Source organism: Pelmatolapia mariae, linkage group LG12 (assembly GCF_036321145.2).
Source record: "Pelmatolapia mariae isolate MD_Pm_ZW linkage group LG12, Pm_UMD_F_2, whole genome shotgun sequence".
Taxonomy (NCBI): domain Eukaryota; kingdom Metazoa; phylum Chordata; class Actinopteri; order Cichliformes; family Cichlidae; genus Pelmatolapia; species Pelmatolapia mariae.
Genome location: NC_086237.1, coordinates 12,699,951 through 12,722,888, shown reverse-complemented (window position 1 = coordinate 12,722,888; position 22,938 = coordinate 12,699,951). Strand labels below are relative to the sequence as shown.

Sequence of the window (22,938 nt, the reverse complement as noted above, 5' to 3'; positions counted from 1 at the left end):
ACTAATAATGATTAATAAAATAACTATAATATTGGCCATATAATATTTACATTACCAAAGTGATATGACTTTAGTCTCATGAACAACATTAGCAAATTGTTATTTACTAACTAATCTTAAATGACTGTTCAGTACAGAAATGAAGTCCAAAAATCATGTTTTACTGTCCTGTGGTCTCAACCTCAGATACATATCAAATCACACAAAGCTCTTGTAGAAACAAAACAAATGAACAAAATATGTTCTCCTTCATTTCTGTCAAACAAAGTTGTATGACACGTTTCCAGCGGTTAGTATCATGGTTGCTAGGCAACCTGGGAAGCGCTTCGGTCATTGGTACTTCATGGCTTGTGTAGTTACTAGGTAACAAAAGCTCAACACTGCCCCTAGCGTCCTGGAGCACTTCCGTTGTGTTTTGGGGTTTGCAAGTGCTTTGGAGTTTGCAAGTGCTTTGGAGTTTGCAAGTGTTTTGGAGTTTGCAAGTGTTTTGGAGTTTGCAAGTGTTTTGAAGTTTGCAAGTGCTTTGGAGTTTGCAAGTGTTTTGGATTTTGCAAGTGTTTTGGAGTTTGCAAGTGTTTTGGAGTTTGTACGTGCTTTGTCTCTAGGGGCCACCGTAAATATTATACTGTTTTGATGCACAGACACACCTGTAGCAATCTTTGACTTTTATTTCTTCTTTTGCTTTCAGAACAAGCGCGTTGCCTTCTGCTGTGCCAGGCAGGTGGATTTAGTTGTAAACGTCTTTAAAGTAGTGTTACTCATCCAGGAACCTTCAAGCAGCACGGTGCAAGAAACAGCTGTGACTGGCGCATGCGGGCACGTGGTCAGTCGCTGATTATGGATTATTTGCTTTTCCTTTTGCAGGGCATGCTTTTCAGTTTTGTTTTGTTTGTTTTTTCAATTTTAATTTCACACCAAAATCGTGATCGAGATTAAGAATCGATGGATTTTTCAGCCCTAACACAACAGTGACACCCCAGGTGATAACGGTGAACTCTCTCACGGATATTCTTCAGAGACCGGCTCTGCAGTAGATGGTGCCATTGCTGTGCTGCTGTGCACCTCCATCATTAACCCACAGAGTGCGGGCATCGGAGGCTGGGTCATATTCACTGTGATAGACAGCTATGGTAACAAGATATCTTTTTTCTGATGCAGCACTTCAGCCCTCCTTCAGAATAAAGTAACAATATCCCATCTTTTTCAAAGGTAAAGTGAAAATTATCAACTCCAGAGAGACTGTCCCCACAACCACGAGCCCTGACCTGCTTCAGACATGTCCCAAAGACTAAAGGTGGAAAGAAGGTGGGCTGCTTATCTGCCATAATGCCATAAGACCTACATCTGTTTATTGTATGTAGGTCTAGTGAATCTGTGAGGTAAGAGAGGCATTTTGAGGATGCTGCTGTGTTTCAGGCTGATGAAATGGGATCTTAAAATACCACAGTAACACTGCCTCCTTATTCCTTATTGTGTTGTCATTAGCACATCAACATACCTGTGTGCACTCAAGCAAGCATTTTCATATTTCAGCAGCAGTCTCTAAACAGTCCTGGCTCTTCGTCATTTTCATGTCATGATGTTCCAAATGTTTCCAGTTTGTCAAAACACCCAGCCTCACCCAGCACCCAACTACATATGACTCATTTTTGCATGAGAGAGCTTTAACCTGCATTTATAGCTGGCATGTGAAAAGCTAAGTACACCCTCACTGCTTATATAGTGTTTGAGCCATAGAGAAATTCAAGTCAGTTTTAATGTGAACATATTGAGACTCAAATATACTTAAGTATTTTGTTATTATGAGTAATATAATATTTATTTTAATTTGTAGCATTTTGTAATATTTAATCTTGATTTTTTTATGTTTATTTTGTGTTGTTTTCTTTATGATTTATTAGTTCCTCCTGCTGTCACAAATCTATTCTGCTGTCATAAATTTCAGGTAATCCTGCTGATGTGTGCTCACATTAGAACTTATGCTTAATTTGTGTTACTGCAGTTTTGTCTGTTTGTAGAAGTATTTACCCACCGAGAGCCCATAGCTTTCCAACCAATTGATTGAGAAGTCAGTCGGAACAGGGAAGGGAGAAACAGTGGAATAAAAAAATACAGAATGAAAAGTACAGACAGTAGCTGCAGAGGACACTTTTCATTGTTTTTAACACTTTCTCTTGAAATCTTTGTGTGTTCTGTGATGTTTTGTTTTGTTTTTTGGAGAAAGAGAAGATGAAAAAACTCAAAGTGTAAGTTTTCAAAATGTATTAAACAGTTGAAGGATCAAGTTAACGTGACGCCATGGACCTTTCTCTGTCCAGAAGACGAGACAGACAATATAATAATTTATAATATGGTACAAACAAGACATGAATGTGATTGGTTAAAAAGATGAGGAAGAGCCACGGCTTAGGCTCTTTGTTCTCCTGTTTTTGGCACTTGTCCTGGCTCTTGGCTCATCATACGTTCCATTCCAGTCGGCCCTGTGAAGAGAAAAACTCCTCCCTACTTACACACACCAGAATCTATGCCCTGTCCATTGTGTCCAATAATTTTCCCCAACAGGCCTGTGTTATATGCAGTGTTGGTCAAGTTACTTGAAAAAAGTAATCAGTAACTAATTACTGATTACTTCCCCAAAAAAGTAATCCTGTTACTTTACTGATTACTTATTTTCAAAAGTAATTAATTACTTAGTTACTTAGTTACTTTTTAAAAACACAAATTACAACCTGAATAGGTAATAAAGCGATAGATCTTTCAGCCCAATTCTCCTTTTTCTGTTAGAGACTCTTCTGTCGTTCTTGATGCCAAGGGCTGCTACAAACTTTTTTTTCCAACCTTTATCAATAAAAAAAATGTAATTTCTCCCAAACATGTTAATTGCATTCCTGTTTTATACACACATTGTTAGAAATAGTTGTCCTTTACATCACAAATTACCTGCTTCCATAACAATAACAATTATTATTATTATTATTATTATTATTATTATTATTATTATTATTATTTTGGGGCTACATGTTATAACAGGTCTTGTCAGATGGGATTCATCCTGCTATCTTTTCTGACCATTTCCTATGTCCTTTGTAATCATTTTATGTTTGCTTGTTTGTTTGTTTGTTTGTTTGTTTGTTTGTTTTGTTTTGGGGGTGTTGGGTTTTTTCCCGCCCTTCTTGATGCATGTTCAATCATCCAGGTAAGTAAATCTCCAAAAGTTGATTCTGTTCATCTGGACGTAGCGTTTTCAGTGGGAGAAACGTTTCGTCAGTCATCCATGTGACTTCTGCGTGAACGATATGAACGGTAGGGAAAATGTCTGCTTACAGCGTCCAACTGTCTTTTTCCTGTGGTTTTGTATTTTGTTCTTTATGTTCACAACCACGCATATATATTTAAATATATTTAAATAATTCAAAAAAATGTTCATTTACCTTTTACTACCACACACCAAATCCGGTCGTTGGTACTTCCTGGCTTGTGAAGCCACTAGGTAACAAAAGCTCAACACTGCGCCTAGCATCCTGGAGCACTTCTGTTGTCTTTTGTACGTGCTTTGGAGTTTTTACGTGTTTTGTTGTTTGTACGTCCTTTGGGGTTTGTACGTGCTTTGGAGTTTTTACGTGCTTCGGAATTTGTACGTGCTTCTGAGTTTTTACGTGCTTTGGCTCTAGTGGCCTCCGTAAATATACTTTTATTTATTCACTCCATATAAAATGTAATAAATAAATCATATAATACAAAAACCAACTATTTACATTTCAACTTTTAACTATTTAAATTTTCAACTTTTTCCTTTTAAACAAATTTAAAGTGAAATAACACAAAACACTGCAAATCACAACACAATTAAATATAAATTAAAATATGAAAACAAAAAGAAGATGCACATTCTCTGTCATATGGGCCTGCATGAATAAACTTTCTGAATCCTTTATCATCCGCAACTGAAAATAGTTGTGGATCATTACTATACCTTTCTAATGTGACATTGTTGTCCCTGGTTCTCTTTCTCTCTCTTTCCCTCCTACTCTGTTCCTGTGCTACTGCCAGTGTAACTACCGCCCCCCCCCCCCCCCCCCACATCCCCCCGCCCCCCCTCTACCCAGTGCAAAGAACAAGGCTCGCGTGCGGAGTGAAGGGGGGAAAAAGTGCGAGAGAGAGGGTGAGAGTCGGCACGCGTCGTTCACTTCAAAGAGTCGGCTCTAAGAGCCGCTTCGTTTGCGACCGACACATCACTAATGTGCGCAATACCTCGCTCTCTCTGTCATCCAGGGAATCAGCAAGCGGTAAAGTTTCAGATGAAGTGAACTACCGACGGTTACACAGAGAAGAAAACAGCGATGTCTGTGTCATACAGGAACTTGGAGGGGGGACAAACACGTATCAACACTGTTCCCCCCCCCCAAAGTTCCTGAACGAGTAAAACGCGCGATTTGTGTAGTTCTAATTGTAGGTGCTCTAGTAGCTGGTCGAGTAGCTTTTGATAACGGATATTGGAAAGGTAAAAGTGAGTGTGGCCTGTCGGACAAGAACCCCAGTCCTAATTGCCCTTTCTCAAAAGCAGCAGTGGCCGCTGACTCCGGGAAATGTTCAGAGATTGGACGGTGAGTAACATTTTAACACTCAGACACATTTTTTTCACATTACACATAATATTATGCACTGTTCCAAATGCAAACTTTAGCGCTAAAAAATCTTTGAGAACTGCATAACCCGCAGCTCATCATTGAGGTGTGCGGTTGTTTTTATTTTCTCTACATCTGCTTACAAAACTACTCATAACTAAATTCTAATTTCTCGTTCTTTACGAAACCAATATGCCATTTCATAAAAGGCAAAATTCAGTATGTAAAACAGGTCAATGCAAAATCTTCACGCTATTTCCCTATTTACGAAACATTCTGACATATCATTACTTTATCATGAATAAAGCTTCCATTAAAAAAAAGAAAAGAATAAAACAAACAAAGAATAAAAAACGAAAAAAACATTAAAAAAAACTTGTTAGTCGCTTTCTTTGAGTTGATTTGTTAAGAAATGCCATTCTTTAGGTTCTCAGATGACGTTGATAGTCATAGGTCATAATGATAGTAATGCTATTTATAACTATTTAAAACTATGTTTCTTACTAGTGATGGGAATTCGAACTCTTTTGAGAGAGCTGGTTCTTATGGCTCTAAGAGGGTCAAATTTTTCATTTCTGAAAATAACTTATTAGCAAAAACAAAGTTAAATCATGTGTAAAATAAATTGCTAATGAATAAAATATACATTGTATCAAATGTTTATTATTTTATGGCTTATAAGTGTACTTTAAAATACATTTTAAAGTACAAAAACAAACAGTTTGCCAAAAAAAAAAAATCCAATGAATTCCATTTCTTTTAAAATTATTTTTTAAATTAGCTTTTTCTCATGTATGGTTAAACTCATTCAGTCTTATTTGACCTCTTTTTCCTACAGCTTTTAATATTTTTCTCAGTTTATTTGTTTGAAACACTATATAACAATTTACTTCCACTTTTTTTTAATTTGCCAACACAATGCTACTGTCTTTTCTGCTTTTGGATACAAACTTTAACTTCCCCACTAATGTACAAATCTTTGGTTCAAAATAAAATTGGTCCTCCTTATTCACCTAAATTCAGTGCAGTTACCAAAACCTAACACAGGATTAAATCCACAGAGCACTGCTTTCACTTTTAAGTAGTTGTTTAAGGCTACGTCCACACTAATGTGTTTTCGTTTGAAAACAACAGCGTTTTGAAAACGCTCTCGAAAACGCATACATTTGAAAACGGTGCTTTCGCATCACAGTGTGGACAGCGAAAATGGAGACTTTCAAAAACGATGACACATGTTAGTCAGATGATGCAGTCATGTGACCACTTCAACTAAGATAGCGGAGGGCATTATACAGCAGTTATTTTATTTGCGCTCAATTTTACAGCCCTATTAAAGATTAATATCAGTCTGTACATGCTCCAGATAGCTTTTCTTCAAATTCTTTAACTCTCACTCGCTTTTGCAACTTTGTACTTTTGTGTTACTTGGAGCAACAACTACACCTCATTGTTAGTCCACTTAAAAAACTTGGTGCTTTTCCTTGATATTTTGCTGCGACGTTTCAAAGAGCCGGAAAGTAAATAAACGGCAGACAGAAATGAGGCAGGCCGAATCATCTTGCCTTTCATGCATGCGCAGTACTGTAACGTAAGCGCTTTCGGCCGTTTCAATGTGGACACACAACTCTGTGAAAACCACTGAAAACAATAGTGTGATCTATCCGGGTTAGTGTGGACGTAGCCTAAATTGCTTTTCTACTGAAGCTGAGCACTCCAAGTCTTAGTTTCATCAGAGAGCTTTCTGCACAGCTTCACAAACTGTCCAGCATCAAACCCTATGCAAAATTTCTTGGTGAGATATTTGACATATTTAACTTAGTGTTTAAAAACAGCTCCATCTCTGCTCAACACATCATCGTGTTATTCAGTCATGGCAATTTAATTGTGGGATATTACAGTTTTGATGAAGATTAAAATTAATTTAATTGTGCACACATGATAACAATAACACTAAAGTGATAACGGTGAACTCTTTCAGGGACATTCTTCAGAAAGGCGGCTCTGCAGTAGATGCTGCCATTGCTGCGCTGCTGTGCACCTCCATCATCAACCCACAGTGCATGGGGATTGGAGGCGGGGTCATATTCACTGTGATGGACAGCTCCGGTAATAAGACAACCTCGCTCCTCTTAGCTCAGCCCTGTTGGGGAATAACATAATAATATGTCATCTTTTCAAAGGTAAAGTGAAAATCATCACCTCCAGAGAGACGGTCCCCAGAAATGTGAACTCTGACCTGCTTAAGTCGTGTCCTAAAACCACAGAGTGGAGCGTGGAGTGGCCGCAAGGTGGGCTGTTTTTCTGCCATAATGCTAATATTTATAATGGTTTAGTCTAATCTGCTCTTGGATTCACCTTTATGCCACAGTTCATTTATTCTGTACAGGTGACTGCTAATGCACACTGTGAGTCATTCCTCATTCCTCAAGAAAGCGAGGAATGAGGAGGTGAGAGTGAGAGGTAAGTGACGGAAGTGACGGACAAGGTAAGCGACTCATGTTGTAACTGACGTCAGACGCCGGAGATTTTGGCGGAAAATTAAGCAAATGGTAGTTTAGATTTGTACAAATTCCTTTAAGCTTCAGTATTACCAAATACACTTATCAATTGTCTTATAACTAACAATATTTGTCTTAATAATCTCCAACACCCTGGAGAACAACGGGGAGAGTTTAGAGGCTCTCCAAGATTACATTGATCAGTGCTTTCAGGATCTCGTGATGAAGAAGGCCCAGAGTGCATCTTCCCCGGCCAAATCTGAGACGCCATCGTCGAAAAGACTTCGCCCGGCAGATTCCCCCGGCACAACATCGCCAGCCGGCAAAGATATTGCCGACATACTGGAGTCAATCGACAAGCGATTGTCCAGCTTCGACGCAAGGCTGTCCTTGGTGGAGATTCTTCACCGGGAATTTAAATGCTTGCGAGAATCCCTGGAGTTCAGCCAGCAGCAGGTGGAAACGCTCGCTGCTGAAAATGCCACGCTAAGGGAGTCGGTGAAATGTCTCACAGAAAATGTTACCCAGCTCAATAGAGAAAATAAAAAAATAAAAGAAACAGTTATTGATCTACAAGCTCGTGGCATGCGTGATAATCTGGTATTTTCTGGTATTCCAGAAGCCGCTGGAGAGGACGCGGAGGCCACGGTAAAAAGCTTCATCAAAAACCACCTGAAGCTGCCGGAGGACACGGTGAAGAACATCGTCTTCGATAGGGTGCATCGCCTCGGCCCCATTCGGGCTACGGCCGGGAGACCACGTCCTATCGTGGCCAAATTCGGCCACTTCAAACAAAAGGAACATGTGAAAAGCCGCGGCAGGGAATTAAAAGGAACGGACTTCAGCGTGAACGACCAGTTCCCCAAAGAGATCCTGGAACGACGCAGGGTCCTCTTCCCAATCCGACGCGGCTTCATCCAGAAGGGCTCCCGCGCTGTCATCGCTGTGGACCGGCTGTACGTGGACGGACAGCTCCACCGCGACCCCGACATCACTCCGTGGCTGTATTAACTTCACACCAGATAAGAATCCGCTACACCCTTTCCCCATCCACTCACACTAACTTGCATTAACATCTGTTTAACTTACCAGTATCAAATCGCATCTTAGGTGTGATATCATAGCAGTATTAACACCATCACTCTCCGTCAATGGTTTGATTAGAATGTTTCCGGTTTTTCTTTTTTTTTTTTTTTCTCTCTTCTTGTTTTTTCTTCTCTCCTTTTCCCCTCTTGTTTTTATGCTGCTCACCCTTGTCCTTGGTTTCTTTCTTTTTTCTTTCTTTCACTGCTTCGATCACCTGCTTCCACACTCATCCACAAACAACATCCTTTATTTCGACACATACGCACAGCACGATCACGCACAGTCATGCGCTCAACGGCAGCACATTTACATCACTCAGACAGCGCACACAGTTGTATAGGATACACACATTTAAGCCAAGCGTACTCATCTTAGTAAATATGCAAACACATAGTCAGACTCAGGGAGCATCTCGCCACACACTTTTTCTCTCTCTCCCTCTCTTTATTTATGAACAAGTGATGTATTCTCTCCACCTGTCTAAGCGACACACACAGCATACACCCCTAGTTATACACAGACATCTATGGGTGCACTGAGATTCGTTACATGGAATGTAAATGGAGCTGGCTCCAGAGAAAAGAGGTTAAAAATATTTAACCAACTCAAAAAACTACAGGCAGATGTTGTCCTTTTACAAGAGACCCACAGACCTCTTAGAGGTTCGAATGAACTTAAAACACCTGAGTTTCCTAATGTGTTCTCAGCTTGTTATAATTCTAGACAAAGGGGAGTAGCAATTTTAATACATAAAAATATTAATTTCACAGTACTCGATACAGTTATAGATCCAGAGGGCAGATTCTTAATCATTAAACTATCTATACTTGATAAAAAGCTATGTATTGTAAGTGTATATGGTCCAAATGTTGATGATCCCTCATTCTTTCACAGTTTTTTCAGTGCACTCTCTGAACACTTAGATGGCACACTTGTTCTTGGAGGCGACCTCAACCTTGGACTAAATGAAGAAATGGATAGGCTCAATACAGCAGGAACTCAGCGTAATTGGCAGTCCACAAATATAATCAAACAGTATATGAGCGACTTTGGTCTTTGCGATGCATGGCGCTCCCTTCACCCCACCAGTAAGGAATATACTTTTTTCTCACATGTTCATCACTCCTACTCTCGTCTGGATTATTTTTTGGTCAGCAGCTCACTGCTGAGTGACATTTCAGACACTGAGATTCACCCTATAGCTGTCAGCGATCATGCTCCTGTATCTTTAACACTAATGCACAAGAATAATACTACGCCAAGTAAAAACTGGAGATTTAATACATCACTGCTTAAAGATGAAGACTTTATTAAATATTTTAAAAAAGAGTGGACTTCATATTTAGACTTTAATGACACTCCCGGAACATCAGCTTCTGTTTTATGGGAAGCAGGGAAAGCCGTGATGAGAGGTAAAATAATTTCTTTCTCATCACATAAAAAGAAAAAAGAAAACAAAAATATTCAGGAATTAGAAAAAACCATCAAATCACTAGAAGAAGCCTACGCGTCCCACCAAGATCAGGAAACATTGAACAAAATACACAAAACAAAACTAGAATTAAATGAGATAATTGATAAAAAAACAAAATTCTTAGTACAAAGACTACGCTTACAAAATTATGAACATAGTAATAAATCCGGTCAATTTCTAGCAAACCAGCTAAAAATAAATAAAGAAAAAACAACTATATGTGCTGTTCAAGATTCATCTGGGAACACAATATATGAACCGAAACAAATAAACAACATTTTCAGGGATTTCTATAAAACGTTGTATTCACCACAAATAAACCCATCTAAAAAGGAAATTGATCAGTTTTTAGACAACACAACTCTCCCAAAATTATTAGACACTCAAGCAATGGCACTGGATTCGCCACTGACGCCAGGTGAACTCCAGGAAGCCCTGATAAATATGCCCAATAATAAGGCTCCAGGTCCAGACGGCTTTCCTGCAGAATTCTACAAAGAATTCTGGACGATTCTAGCACCAGTTTTTTACAGAACGTTGTTGGAAATCAAAGAAAATGGCAGACTTCCACCAAATATGAATTCTGCAAACATTAATCTCCTGCTAAAACCAGGCAAAGACCCTGTATATCCCTCAAGCTATCGTCCAATATCCCTTATAAATGTAGACCTTAAAATAATTTGCAAAGCTCTCTCAAAGAGACTAGAGAAAATAACCCCCCTCTTAATTCATCCTGACCAAACTGGTTTCATAAAAGGTAGGCACTCATCAACAAATACACGTAGATTACTTAATTTGATAGACTACTCATACAGTAAAAACCTTGAAACTACAATATTTTCTCTAGATGCAGAAAAAGCGTTTGACAGAGTTAACTGGAAATTTCTATTTGCAACTTTACACAAATTTGGTTTTGGATCTTCTTTCATCAACTGGTTAAAAATATTATATAATTCCCCAACAGCTTGTGTCAGAACAAATGACCAGACATCCTCCAGCTTCTGTCTCCTGAGGGGCACCAGGCAGGGATGCCCACTCTCCCCTTCACTGTTTGCAATTTTTATCGAACCACTAGCAGCAGCAATTAGACAGAATTCAGTAATTAAGGGCATAAAATGCAAGAACGTGGAACATAAAATCAGCCTTTATGCGGATGATGTGTTACTCTTTCTCCAAAATTCACAAACCAATATCTCTGGGGTGATTGAACTGATAAACTCTTTTGCAAGAATATCAGATTACTCAATTAACTGGTCAAAATCTACAGTCCTTCCGATTAATTGCTCCTTCCATAATTCCTCTTCTACTCCACTGCAATCGGGAAATATAAAATATTTAGGTATTAATGTTTCTCCCAAGCTTGCAGATCTAACTAAATTAAACCATATCCCACTTTTAAAGAAAGTAGAAGGTGATCTGGCTAGGTGGAAATGTCTACCCATATCACTCATGGGAAGGGTTGCCGCTGTAAAAATGATGGTATTACCAAAAATAAATTATTTATTCTCAATGATCCCAACTAAACCGCCGCAAGATTGGTTCAGATCTCTAGATTCATATATGTCCAAATTCCTTTGGAAAAATAAGCCCCCACGTATAAGCTTAAAAACACTACAAAAGACCAAGGATAAAGGAGGATTAGAACTACCTAACTTTCAGCACTACTTCTTGGCCAACAGGCTTCAGTTTATCTCAGGATGGCAAAAACATACCCTCTTAGATGAACCTTGGCTAGATGTAGAACAAGCACTTTGCAATAATCTAGAGATTTCAGATCTACCGTTTATCAGCTCAAACATCCAACGACATGAATGCTTCAAAAGCGTCAACATCAGCTCCTCTCTGACAGCGTGGTGGGAGTTTCTGAAGTTGACAGAGTCTCCATTAATCCCATGCAAACGTACACCTATCTGGAACAACCCTGACATATTACAAAACAATAATATGATAAACTTTTCAGATTGGAGTAGTAAAGGAATCAAATATTTAGAACATATACTAGAAGGAACAGAATTTATTTCATTTGACAGACTAGTTACACAATATGGGATCAACAAGAAAAGATTTTTAGAATATCAACAAATTAAATCCATAGTAAAAAAGAGATTTAAACCGGGTCAAGTTGAACTACAAACACCACCAAGTGTGGTTCAATTTCTTACTCTTAAAACCCCCAAATTACTATCCAAAATATACAGAATGCTTTCTAAAACAGATGAATCAATATCACTTCCTATTGCAAAATGGGAAGCAGATTTATCAGTTAACTTAGACCAAAACTTCTGGTCTCAGATTTGCTTAAAAACCTTTCATTTAATTAGAAATCCCAGTCTTCAATTAATTCAATACAAAATACTACATAGAGTGCACTATACAGGTCATCGGATGTTCAAGATGGGCTTTACGTCTACCAACAACTGCTCACACTGCCAAACCAATTCACCGGACAATTATATCCACGCTCTTTGGTTCTGTCCACCAGTTCAGAAGTTTTGGCGTGAGATATGTGAAGACTTATCAAAGTGTCTGAAATGTAACATTCCAACTTCTCCTTTAGTATGTTTGTTGGGCAGCTTAGATAATGTCACTACGGAAAAGAATATAGCCCATATGGTTTTCACTGCCCTATGCATAGCCAAGAAAACAGTCCTCATGAACTGGAAAAATAAAAATAATCTTAATTCTAACCAATATAGAAATTATCTATTAGATTACATTAGTCTTGATACAGCCTCTGCCACCACATCAGATCAATTGCTCTGGGCTCCTTTGATCAGCTCCATCACCTAGTGGGGGTGGGGGGCCATAGTTTGGTCCCACCTTCACTGTTGTGATTGGTGTGGGGGTAGGGACAGGCTTAGGGCGTCGGGGGGTTCCCCAGGAGCATCTTCCTTGGGGGGCTCAACCCGGGGTAGCGGTCATGGCCAATTAGGGGCTCTGTTGGCTCTTAGGTGACGGTTTCCTCGTGGCTGCGTGCAGCGGGGCTAGGGGAGGGTCTGTGCTGACGGACGTGGGTTACTGACCTGGTAGCCTGGCTGCCCCTGGGTGGGTCCGGGATGGGCGTGAGGTTCTGGGGGCGCTCCGTCTCTGGGCTGGGGCCCTGGCCGGGCCTCAGGGGCTTGGGTCCTGGTTGGTGTGTTGCCGGGGTTGTGGGCGGGTGGGTGTATGGGGGCCCGGCCCTGGCGCGGGGTGCCGCCGGTGCATCGAGCCACCTGGGGGGCTCTTCAACTGGTGGGGGAGGTTGTCACATCTTGCAGGAGCTTTCCTCTCTTCAGGAACTCTCTCTGCAGGAGGGGGAGATACAGGAGTGGTGGAGGAAGATCTCAGCCTGGGCGTCTATTGTCTTGTGTAGTCTGGAAGATGAGTGGATGATGGGGTGGGTGCAGTTTTCTCTGTGGTGGGGTCGGGTGAATTGTCCCGGGCTCTGTGGGGCCGGGGGGCGCTGCTGCACTGGGCCCCGGTCCGGATGGGCCTGGGCCCCCTTTCCCTGGCGGGTTGCACAGCATGGGGGTGCCTACTGGGGTCAGCGGGGGAGCTGGCCCCAGGGAGGGGTCACTTGCCCCTCCCTTCCTTCCCTCCCCATCTCCAGCGGCCTCCCTCTTCCCGCTCCACCACAATCACCCACACATGCAGGGCCTTGGGGTAGGGGTGTGTCACCAGGGTGCAGAGGAGACATCCCCCCCCTCTGTCCCCTTCTGGCTGCCTCTGCCTCAATTTTATCCCACAACTTAGACATTCACATTACTCACACTCTCATTACACATACATATAGGATCTTGGAGGTGGGCACGCTACACGGATTCCAAACTACCATCAGGGTGTACACCTCACCCCTGGCGTCGTTGCCCACCTCTCAATTTTAAATACATGTAGACATTGAGGGCTAGCAGGAGGGGCTATATGCTTACCTGCTGCTCTGGCAGGTGGCTCCATGCCCTCCTGGGTTTTAAATGCACCTTAGAACACACATACATCAACAGTACATATGAGCGGGTGGAGGGAGGTTTGGAGTCTTCCTACACCCCCGTTCTCTGCGGCCTGCTGGAGCAGGGGGGCTAGGAGGAGGAGTTGGCCGTCCGACTGGGGTCTGGTGTATGGGGCCTCCCTGCTGCTGCGGAGTCGGGGCGGTCTGCTTCTCCCCACTGCAGGGAAAAGGGTTACACCACCTGAGTCTGGGTGCAGTTTCCCCCTCCAGGGGCAAGGGTACCTAGACTCGGGGCTTAGAGTACGCTTGGGGAGTGTGATTGTGTGTACAGCGTCTCTCTATGTCTGTCTCCACGTTGGGTGAGTGTTGAGCAATTGTATATGAGAGCATGAGGGTGGGAATAGATGTTTGTATCTGTGTGTGCCTGTTTGTCTGTGTCTATATGTCAGGTTGGGTATCAGACGCCACCTCTCTGAGGACATCTCAGGCCCTCCAAGGTTTGGAGGCCCATCTCCCCCCACCACTTCCCCTGCCGGTGGCGGACGCCCTCAGACATCGGTGCGTTGGTGGTTCTCTGTCTCCGGGGGTGGGCGCCCAGGTACCCACCGGCTCACTCCTCGGCGGCTGCTTATTGGGGCCTGGAGCCTGGGGCTCGCTCGGGCCACTTTGGGGATGGGGTGCCCTCGGCCTCACGGCCCGGGGCTCGGCCACTCAGGCACAGCTGGCTGCCGGCGGAGCTCACGGGCACGTCACTGCAACCCCCCCTGGCTTCTGCTCCGCGGCTGCTGAGTGACCCCTCATCTGGGACTCTCCTCAGCTCTTTCTGGGATAGTGGCGCGGCTGCCCCTCTGTTGGTCTTCCTTGGTCTCTTGTGTTCTGGGGGCCTCTGGATGTCTGGAGTCTTGATCTCCTCCATACCTGCTTCATGCCCTGGAGGTCGGGGCAGTGGCCCCCCACACCCTCTAGCAGATCATTACATGAAGGAACCTTTTAAAAACAAGCGCGTTCATGCTCACAGGTGTACACACGGGTGATCACACACACAAATTACACCCTTTTTGGCTCCTACCTCAAAGCACACTGTGCGCTGTCGATCTCACGTGCTGCACAATAATGTTTAATATTTAGTATTTACTGTCATATTCTCATATATCATTGTGATCTTGTTTATTACTCTCGTTTTCTTCTGCTTGCTTTCTTTTTTCTTTCTCAACAGGTGATCCAGGTGATCGATATATGTATTTTTTGTCTGCTTATTCTGTTGGTTTTTGTTTTTTGCCCTTTTTCCCCGTCCCTCTTCTCAGTTTTTTTTCTTTCCCTCTTTCTTTCTCCACATTCTCTCCTCCAGTCAAGTCTGTCCCGTATTCAGCAAGTGAAAATAAAATAAACAATAAAAAGTTGAATCAAATGGACCATTACGGCAAGGCTGGGATGGTCCATTTGGTAAAGTAAATCCGTTGGGCATCTTTCTTCGCCTTTAGACAATAATTCTGATGGCAAAAGAACCAAACGGGACAGGTTAAAAAAAAAAAAAAAAAAAAAAAAAAAGAAAGCAAAACTGGGATAATAAAAAAAGAAAAGAAAAAAGAGATAAAGCAAACCACTACGGAGGGTTTGGCTGTCAGCAGTTATTAAAGACAATGAGTCGCTGTCCTATATGACACTATCAGAATAATCTACCATACATTAACAACATGAAACACATGCTCCTTAGTTTCAGAAACAGCCAGAGAGATTGAAGTTGTCAGGTTTTTCTCCAAACAGGTCTTAACAGATCTTTCACCAAATCATGCACAGAATGTAACACAAAGGTTTTAAAGGTGTAGTCAGTTATCTGTAGAGTTATTTTTTAAATTCAGCACCATAGTCTGCAAGACAAACTCAGGATATGAAGGATCATACCTACGTTTTATCATCTGAGATAGGGTTCTGGTCATCAAAGAAGCAAAGAAAAGAGACAGCATGACTGGTATCCTATTAAAAAAAATCTTGCTGATGTCAACTCAGTGGGAGCATAAGTTGCTGTAAGACCTGTGTACACTTTTCAGCACTGATGGTGCATTGCCAGATGTGCAAGAAGCCAATTCTATAGTTTTTAAATGGACTTTGGCCCAGAGAAGACAGCTGCATTTCTGGATGATGTTCATATATGGCTTTCTTTTTTGCGTGATAGAGAATTTTAATTTGTGGATGGCACACTAAACCATGAAAAACTAAGTACATGCTTACTGTTGTGGCGTGGTGGTCAGGGGATGTTATGATTAAAATGCAAGAGCAACACGTAGGGGAATTTCAACTCTAGGAAATATAAAGAGAGAGTGTTGCTTGCTTAGGAATAATAAGCTATTGCAGCCCAGAGCACAATGAAAGTTGACTGTGGCATGGCCTAAGTAGTGTCCTAATGTGTCCTATTATATTACATTTGCACCAAATTATGTGTGTTTTAACAACAAAGAGAAATATAACATTAATGATTAGAATAGAATAGAGCAGAATAGAATAGAGTATTTACAAAACACCAAATTTATAAGAAAAGTCATCTCAGATCATTAAAGGTCAGGAACTTACAGTTTATTCAAAACACAAGTAAATGTATGAGTTACTTTCCAGCACTGACTATCCATTATCTGTCTAACCAGATAGCAGATGGATTGGGGTTCCTGGGGAAATTCGAGGTTATGAAGCGGCACACCGGCTTTATGGGAAGTTGCCGTGGGCCGACCTCTTTCAGCCGACCATCAAATTAGCCAGAGAAGGATTCCCTATTCCTTACTACCAAGGTCAACACATCCCACGCATTGGTAACACGTCACTACGGTATGAAAAACACCCACAATGTGATTTCATAAATACAAAGAGCAAACAATGAATGTTTTAGCTTTATTTCACTGTCTTTGTCTTTTAGGGAGTTATATTTAGATAAAAATGGGAACCTGCTTAAGACCGGTGATATAGTGAAATTTGAGAAACTGGCTGACACTTTGGAGACGATCGCAAACGAGGGACCAGATGTGTTTTACAACGGAACAATAGCAAAGAATTTAATCAGTGACATACAGAAAGCAGGTATTATCAGACGGGCTTCATGCTGCTCTCTTTCTGACAATTTTCTATGTTTGCCAGGCACAATGATATGATTACAAATTAACAAATCGATTGGTTCTATAAAAATCTATCATGATCCCTCACAGGCTACACTGTGATCTGTCTGGATCCATTCAAAGTCTTGATTATGAGATGCATTGTGTTCGTTTTTGCTCAGCAGAATCATTTGATTCACTGTTTTTGCTCAGGAGGAACACTCACACTGGAGGACTTGGCATCGTATGAAGCTAATGTGACTGATGCCTGGAATATTTCTTTGGGAGAGTATAAGCTGTACTTCCCTCCGCCCCCTTCAGGAGGAGCCATCCTCAGCTTCATCCTCAACATCATGAAAGGTTCCTGATTGTTGCTTATAGCATGTCAAGTTTATTTCAAGGGCGTAGATTTAGCATGGATGTTGTTAAGTCCTTAAAGTCATATTCTTTTATTGTCATGACTGTATTTGAAGCTATTTTTATTTGTGTATGATACCTGATTTATATGGAATATGGCTGAAGTAAACTAAAGTCTAAAATGCTTAGTTAGTCATGTGTTTAATAGTAATTTAACATTATATAATTCACATATAAAACTATGAATTGTGATTTTAAATGGTTTAAAATGTAGAATAGCATATGTAGGCAAGTATATTTCTCCTGTTTTTATCAAGAAGCAAAGACAAAAAGGGGAAAAAAAAAGAAACAGGTCAGGGTTCAGTGGTTGAATCATCCGTCACCACCAATGCCAAAACCAAATCTACGCCCTTGGTTTGTTTCATATAAGAAAATGATCCTTATCAATCTTTAAAAAAAAGATTGATAAGGATCATCATTTAAATAAAAAAAAATTATGTTTTCAGGATACAAAATGAATTCAGAACCTAAGACGACTGATGACAAGATTTTGTTTTATCACCGTTATATTGAAGCTTTAAAATTTGCCAATGGATTAAAGAAACATATCAGAGATCCAAGGTTCATCCCAGATGAAGTAAGTATCTCAAAATCTTACAGATTTGCACCTGCTTTGTGACTGAACGAGTAAAAGTAGCAATACCACATGAGTCTCTGCTCTGCCTGAACCCACTGCTCCACCCCCGCCTGCAGCTCATCCACAAACCACAACCCTCCACAGTCGGTTTGTGCACTTTGATATTGAGTTGTAGTCTGATGCAATGTTCCCTCTAATTTTTCATGTGTCTGAGCGAACACACAAACTCCCTGAGCGATCCCTTGGACCACTGTGAGTAATATTAGACGTATGCACTGTGGTCACGCCAGCATTGCATCCAGCCAAGTTACATGGTTTATTAAAATAATCAAATTACACCATTTACATTTATGTTAGACTACTTTTAATTCATTGCTTTAGCCCACTTACAATGAAAATTAAAAAACAGTCTTGTTCATCATCTGTGTAGTGTGTTAACACTATTGGAAGTAAAAATAACTTGAACTCCAATTTTGAAAACACAACTTTCTTGTTTTTTGGGGGTTTTTTAATATAAAGCTCTGACAACTGTTTACCTAAAAATGCAGCCAAGGTGTTTTTTTAAATAAACATTTAAAACTATTTACAGAACAATCAGGTATTCTGCATCAAATCTGATGCAGAATAATTAATTACACCTTCACCTCATATCACCTTCACCTCATATCTGGACAGCATCAGTACCACACATTGGTCTGTGCTGGTTGAAGATGCTCCTGCTGTGTCTGTCACCAGCAGCATCAGTGATGCATCAATGATCAAAATTCTGTTAATATTTGGCTGTAATTTGTTAATTTTCTTGATATGAATGTATTTTCTGTAATGTGTTTATTTATTTAGTTTTCTTAATTCTCTGTATTTCACACAGATGGCAAAGAATTTGACAGAGGATAGCTTTGCCAACCACATACGGAGCTTGATCAGCAGCGACAAGACTCATGATCCCCAGTATTACGGCATCAACTCTTATCTGGACAGCATCGGCACCACACATTTATCTGTGCTGGCTGAAGATGGATCTGCTGTGTCTGTCACCAGCACTATCAACGATGAGTCAGCACCTGCATCATTCTGTTTCACTGTTAGAAAACAGCTGACTTTTCCACAACACAGTGTCACAGGGTTTAGACCTAGTTCATTTAATGTTTATTCTTTACAGATTTGGGTCCAATGTCCTCTCTTCAAGCACTGGAATCATCCTCAACAACCAGCTAAATGACTTCTGTGGTCGAGCTGATAACATCTTTCATGGTAAGGGATCAGCAGGATTCCTTCTAAATGTAATATTTATTCTGGACCTCAGTTCTGATTTGTATAGTGCTAATTCGCAGTTTTACTTCATCTACTAAACTAATGCGTTAAGCATGGTTAATATCACATATACTTGATAAATATGCACATTTGTACATATTAGCAGGTTGGGGGGGCAAATATAAGAAATTTGAAAGAAACAAACAACAATATCTGGGGAAACTGCACACCATGAATTATTAATCTAATAGTACCAAAATAGTAGCATTGAGCAAATAAGAAGAGAAAATGGCATTTCATAATTCATTGTGGCGCATCATGTTTGATTGATCATGAAAATGGTCAACAAATCTGCCAAACTGAAGCACATCATATAATTTTGGATTAAAATTGCATTTTCTATTTAATGTCATAGCCTGCTAAAATGTTTTGAAGGTCAAGAACAGGCACAGTTGAGCTCTGAGTGAACTTCTATGAACACAAATTATATAAGCTTTCTAAATCTGTCCTGTCTTCCTCACCTCACTCTTCAGCTGGTCACAGCAGATGACTGCCCCTCTCTGAGCCCGGTGCTGTTGGAGGTTTCTTGCTGTTAAAAGGGAGTTTTTCCTTCCCTCTGTCACCAAGTACTTGCTCATAAGGGGCTCATCTTAGTGTTGTGTTTTGTCTCTATTGAATTGGGTTAACCTTATAATATAAATGTGGTATTGTGATTTGACTGCATATGGCTATTCATATCAATTTATACTGTATACAGATAGGGCAGCACCCTTGCGCGGTGTTGCCTTATAGCAAGAGGGCCCTGAGTCCCACCACCTGTGTAGAGCTTGCATGTTCTCCCACAGTCCAAAGACATGCAGTTTGTTGTGTTAGGCTCATCGGTGAATCTAAATTGCCCATAGGTGTGAATGCGAGTGTCACTCTGTGTTAACTCTGCATCAGGCTAGCGACCTGACCAGGGTTTACTCTGCCTCTCGCCCTATGGGATAAGCTCCACCCCCCCCGCATCCCTGAGACGGATAAGCCAAAGATAATTGATGGATGAAGCTATAATAACTGTTTAGAGTGTGTTCAAGGTTCTGTATAATTCAGTTTGCATTAGCTGTTGTATTTCCACTTTAACTTATGGTCAGCTGGAATAAATTGTGGATGGAGAAAATTTCACTTTGGTCATAAAAATTCTAAATAGCGAGTTTTAAAGGAGTTACACTGGATCACCATACAGCAGGAAAATATGAGAAAATAATGTGCATTAATTTTTAAGGGAAATGGGACAAATTTACTAAGTGGAACAATTTTTTGTAATAAAAGTAATATGTAATCCACAGTGAGCTAACAGTGTGCTATAATTTATATGCAAAGTCCTAACCGGTTTACTTTAGTAATAACCAGCATTACAGACTATTCCACAATATAAACCTGAAATCTGGATAACAGCTTACCTGTATATGTACGTACAGAAGAACACCAAACATTATTAACTGTTAGATCATGAGCGGCCCCTGCTTTAATGAAGATACCGTTACTGTGACATGTGGGGAAATTCACATATTGTGTTCAGTTTTTTGTTTTGTTTTTTGTTTTGTTTTTTTTTTTGGGGGGGGGGGGGGGGGGTTTCCTAGCACATTCAAACATTAACACATATACAGTCTCATTAATAGCTGCTTTGACAGACATTTCACTTTTGTTTGATACAGATTCTGTAGAGAGTTCTCACTTGTTGCATATGCATTTTCATCATTTGTTGTTGCAGAGGCACTTCTACATTTGTTTGTAGGGTATAAACAAATCCAGGTATAAAAATACTGCATGAAAATACGGTCACTGATTTGTGTGTGAAACATTTGTATGAATGATTTATGCACGAATATGTGTGTACAGACTGAATTCTGTTTTCTAGTTTTGCCATTCAGGGTCTTTGTTGTATTTCTCAGGGGAGCGGCCTCCCTCCAATATGTCCCCATCTGTGCTGAAGTCTCAGTCGAAGACGCTGGTGATTGGAGGGTCTGGTGCTGAAACGATTCCACCAGCAGTGGCCTCGGTATGTGTGCATGGTACACACACAAAAGTGCCATTACATATTAACCTCCTAAGACCCGAACTCTTTCATGCCATGCATTTTTAATTTCTCTTTGCTATTGGGCTGATTGGGACCTGATGAATGTAAAAACAAAGAATTACATGATTTTGTTTTTTACCTGATTTTTGTTTCTGAGAAAAATGACATCCACATATGAGGACGTTCGTTTTAAATTTGAATAGAACAGTGGCAGTATAATGTCCTCGTAAGTGGATATCAGACCCTTGTAGGACAAAATTTAGTTCTTTGGTCTAGACAAACCAAAATGTGATGTCCACATATGTGGACGCCAGATCCTAGGAGGTTAAAATAAATAAATTGATGTGGACTGACGCCCGTCTTTGCTGTTAAAGCTTTCACAAAATTAACATACTACCCAAGTTCCTTTATTTATTTTTATGTGTATTCCATGCTACCTACCCAATAAGTATTTTATGACACTGAATAAGCATATCTCTGCATTTATTTGGAATGGCAAAAGTCCACGAATTTGTAAAGATTTCATGCAGAGAACTAGGCCAGTTGGTGGATTAGCCTTACCAAACTTTCAGTCTTATTATTGGGTAGCAAATATACAAAATGTACTGTATTAGATGAGTAGTTTTACTACAGAGATTCCAGCTTGGCTCCAAATTAAGTCATCCAATTGTGGCAAAACATGCCTATCAGCTTTGTGGAGTTCAGCTCTCCCATTAGAATTGTACACCTATAAATGTAACCCTTTGTTGTATGACTCGCTCAAAATCTGGGTGCAATGTAGGAAAAGGTTTGGGTTACGCTCAATGTCAAATAAAGCACCTATCTGCTCAAATCATCTTTCCACCCTTCATGATGGATTCTGCTTTTAAAATATGGGAAAGTAATGAACTTAGAAATATCAAAGATCTTTTTGAAGATGGAATTTTTGCCTCATTCACGCAGCTCCTGAAGCAGTTCAGTACTCCTCTGCAGCATTTTTTCTGCTATTTATAAGTTCACCACTTTGTAAAATGTCGCTTTCCCTCTTTTTTAGAATTACCCGAGGAAACTTCTTTGTATAAAATTATTAATATATGAGGTTTACATGAGGTTTTTTCTTAAAGCATGGCAGCCATTTCTAATGTACATGGAAACATTTAAAATGACCACCTTATCATGACCTGGTACCAAACCTCTGTATCACTGTTGTAGTTACTTGTACACTGCGTGTCCCTTATACGTTTTATTTTTGTATTTCAGCTGTAACTGAAAATAAATTTATTTAAAAGGAAGCGTGCATCATAGTAACAAGATTCTTCACCCTAATTTATCCTGTAATCATCACTTTCTCATCTCAGATGTTTTTTTCCTCTTCAAGGCGCTCATGAACCACCTTTGGTTTGGAAAGAGCCTTAAGGAGGCAATTGATACTCCTGTTGTTCTTGTAGACTCTCAAAGTGAAGTAAAACCTGAACCCAAGCTTGAAAAGGTAATATATTCAGTGTATTTAAATGATAAATTAAGAAATTCTACACCTTTTATTCCATCTGAGTCTCTCTCCTCTTTGCAGGATGTAGTTGATGGTCTTGAAGCTAAGGGACATAAAATAGCAAAATTCTACAACACAGTTAACGCTGTGGAAAAGGCGGGCAGCTGTATCTCTGCATGGTCTGATGAATGGAAAAAAGGCAAAGCAGCTGGTTACTGAGACCAAGAGTCTTAAGGTTATGGACACTGCTGTAGCCACAACATTGGACCATTTATATTCATCTGTTCCCTGATAATACATTCATGCTTCACTCATGTCTAAAAACGTTTGTAATATTGAAAACATAATGCAATGATCATATTATTTAAATCCAGAGTTTAATGCAAAATAGTGCAAAGACAGCATTGTAAAAACTAGAAATGTTATTATTTTTCTGAAAAGTTTGAAATCAGTCTCTTTTTTTTATAAAAACAATCAA

General features: G+C 40.3%; 1 protein-coding gene across 1 annotated transcript; it reads left to right on the top strand.

The window, feature by feature from the left end:
- The first annotated feature begins 810 nt into the window (after positions 1-810).
- LOC134639265 (glutathione hydrolase 5 proenzyme-like) lies at positions 811-22,857 on the top strand. Its single transcript, XM_065471848.1, has 14 exons — positions 811-823; positions 1,017-1,130; positions 4,454-4,604; positions 6,604-6,731; positions 6,806-6,913; positions 16,248-16,425; positions 16,514-16,674; positions 16,902-17,048; positions 17,552-17,682; positions 18,551-18,735; positions 18,842-18,933; positions 20,868-20,974; positions 22,350-22,460; positions 22,542-22,857. The coding sequence occupies exons 1-14, from the start codon at positions 811-813 to the stop codon at positions 22,677-22,679; spliced, it is 1,764 nt and encodes a 587-aa protein (XP_065327920.1). The 3' UTR covers positions 22,680-22,857.
- The last annotated feature ends 81 nt before the right edge of the window (positions 22,858-22,938 follow it).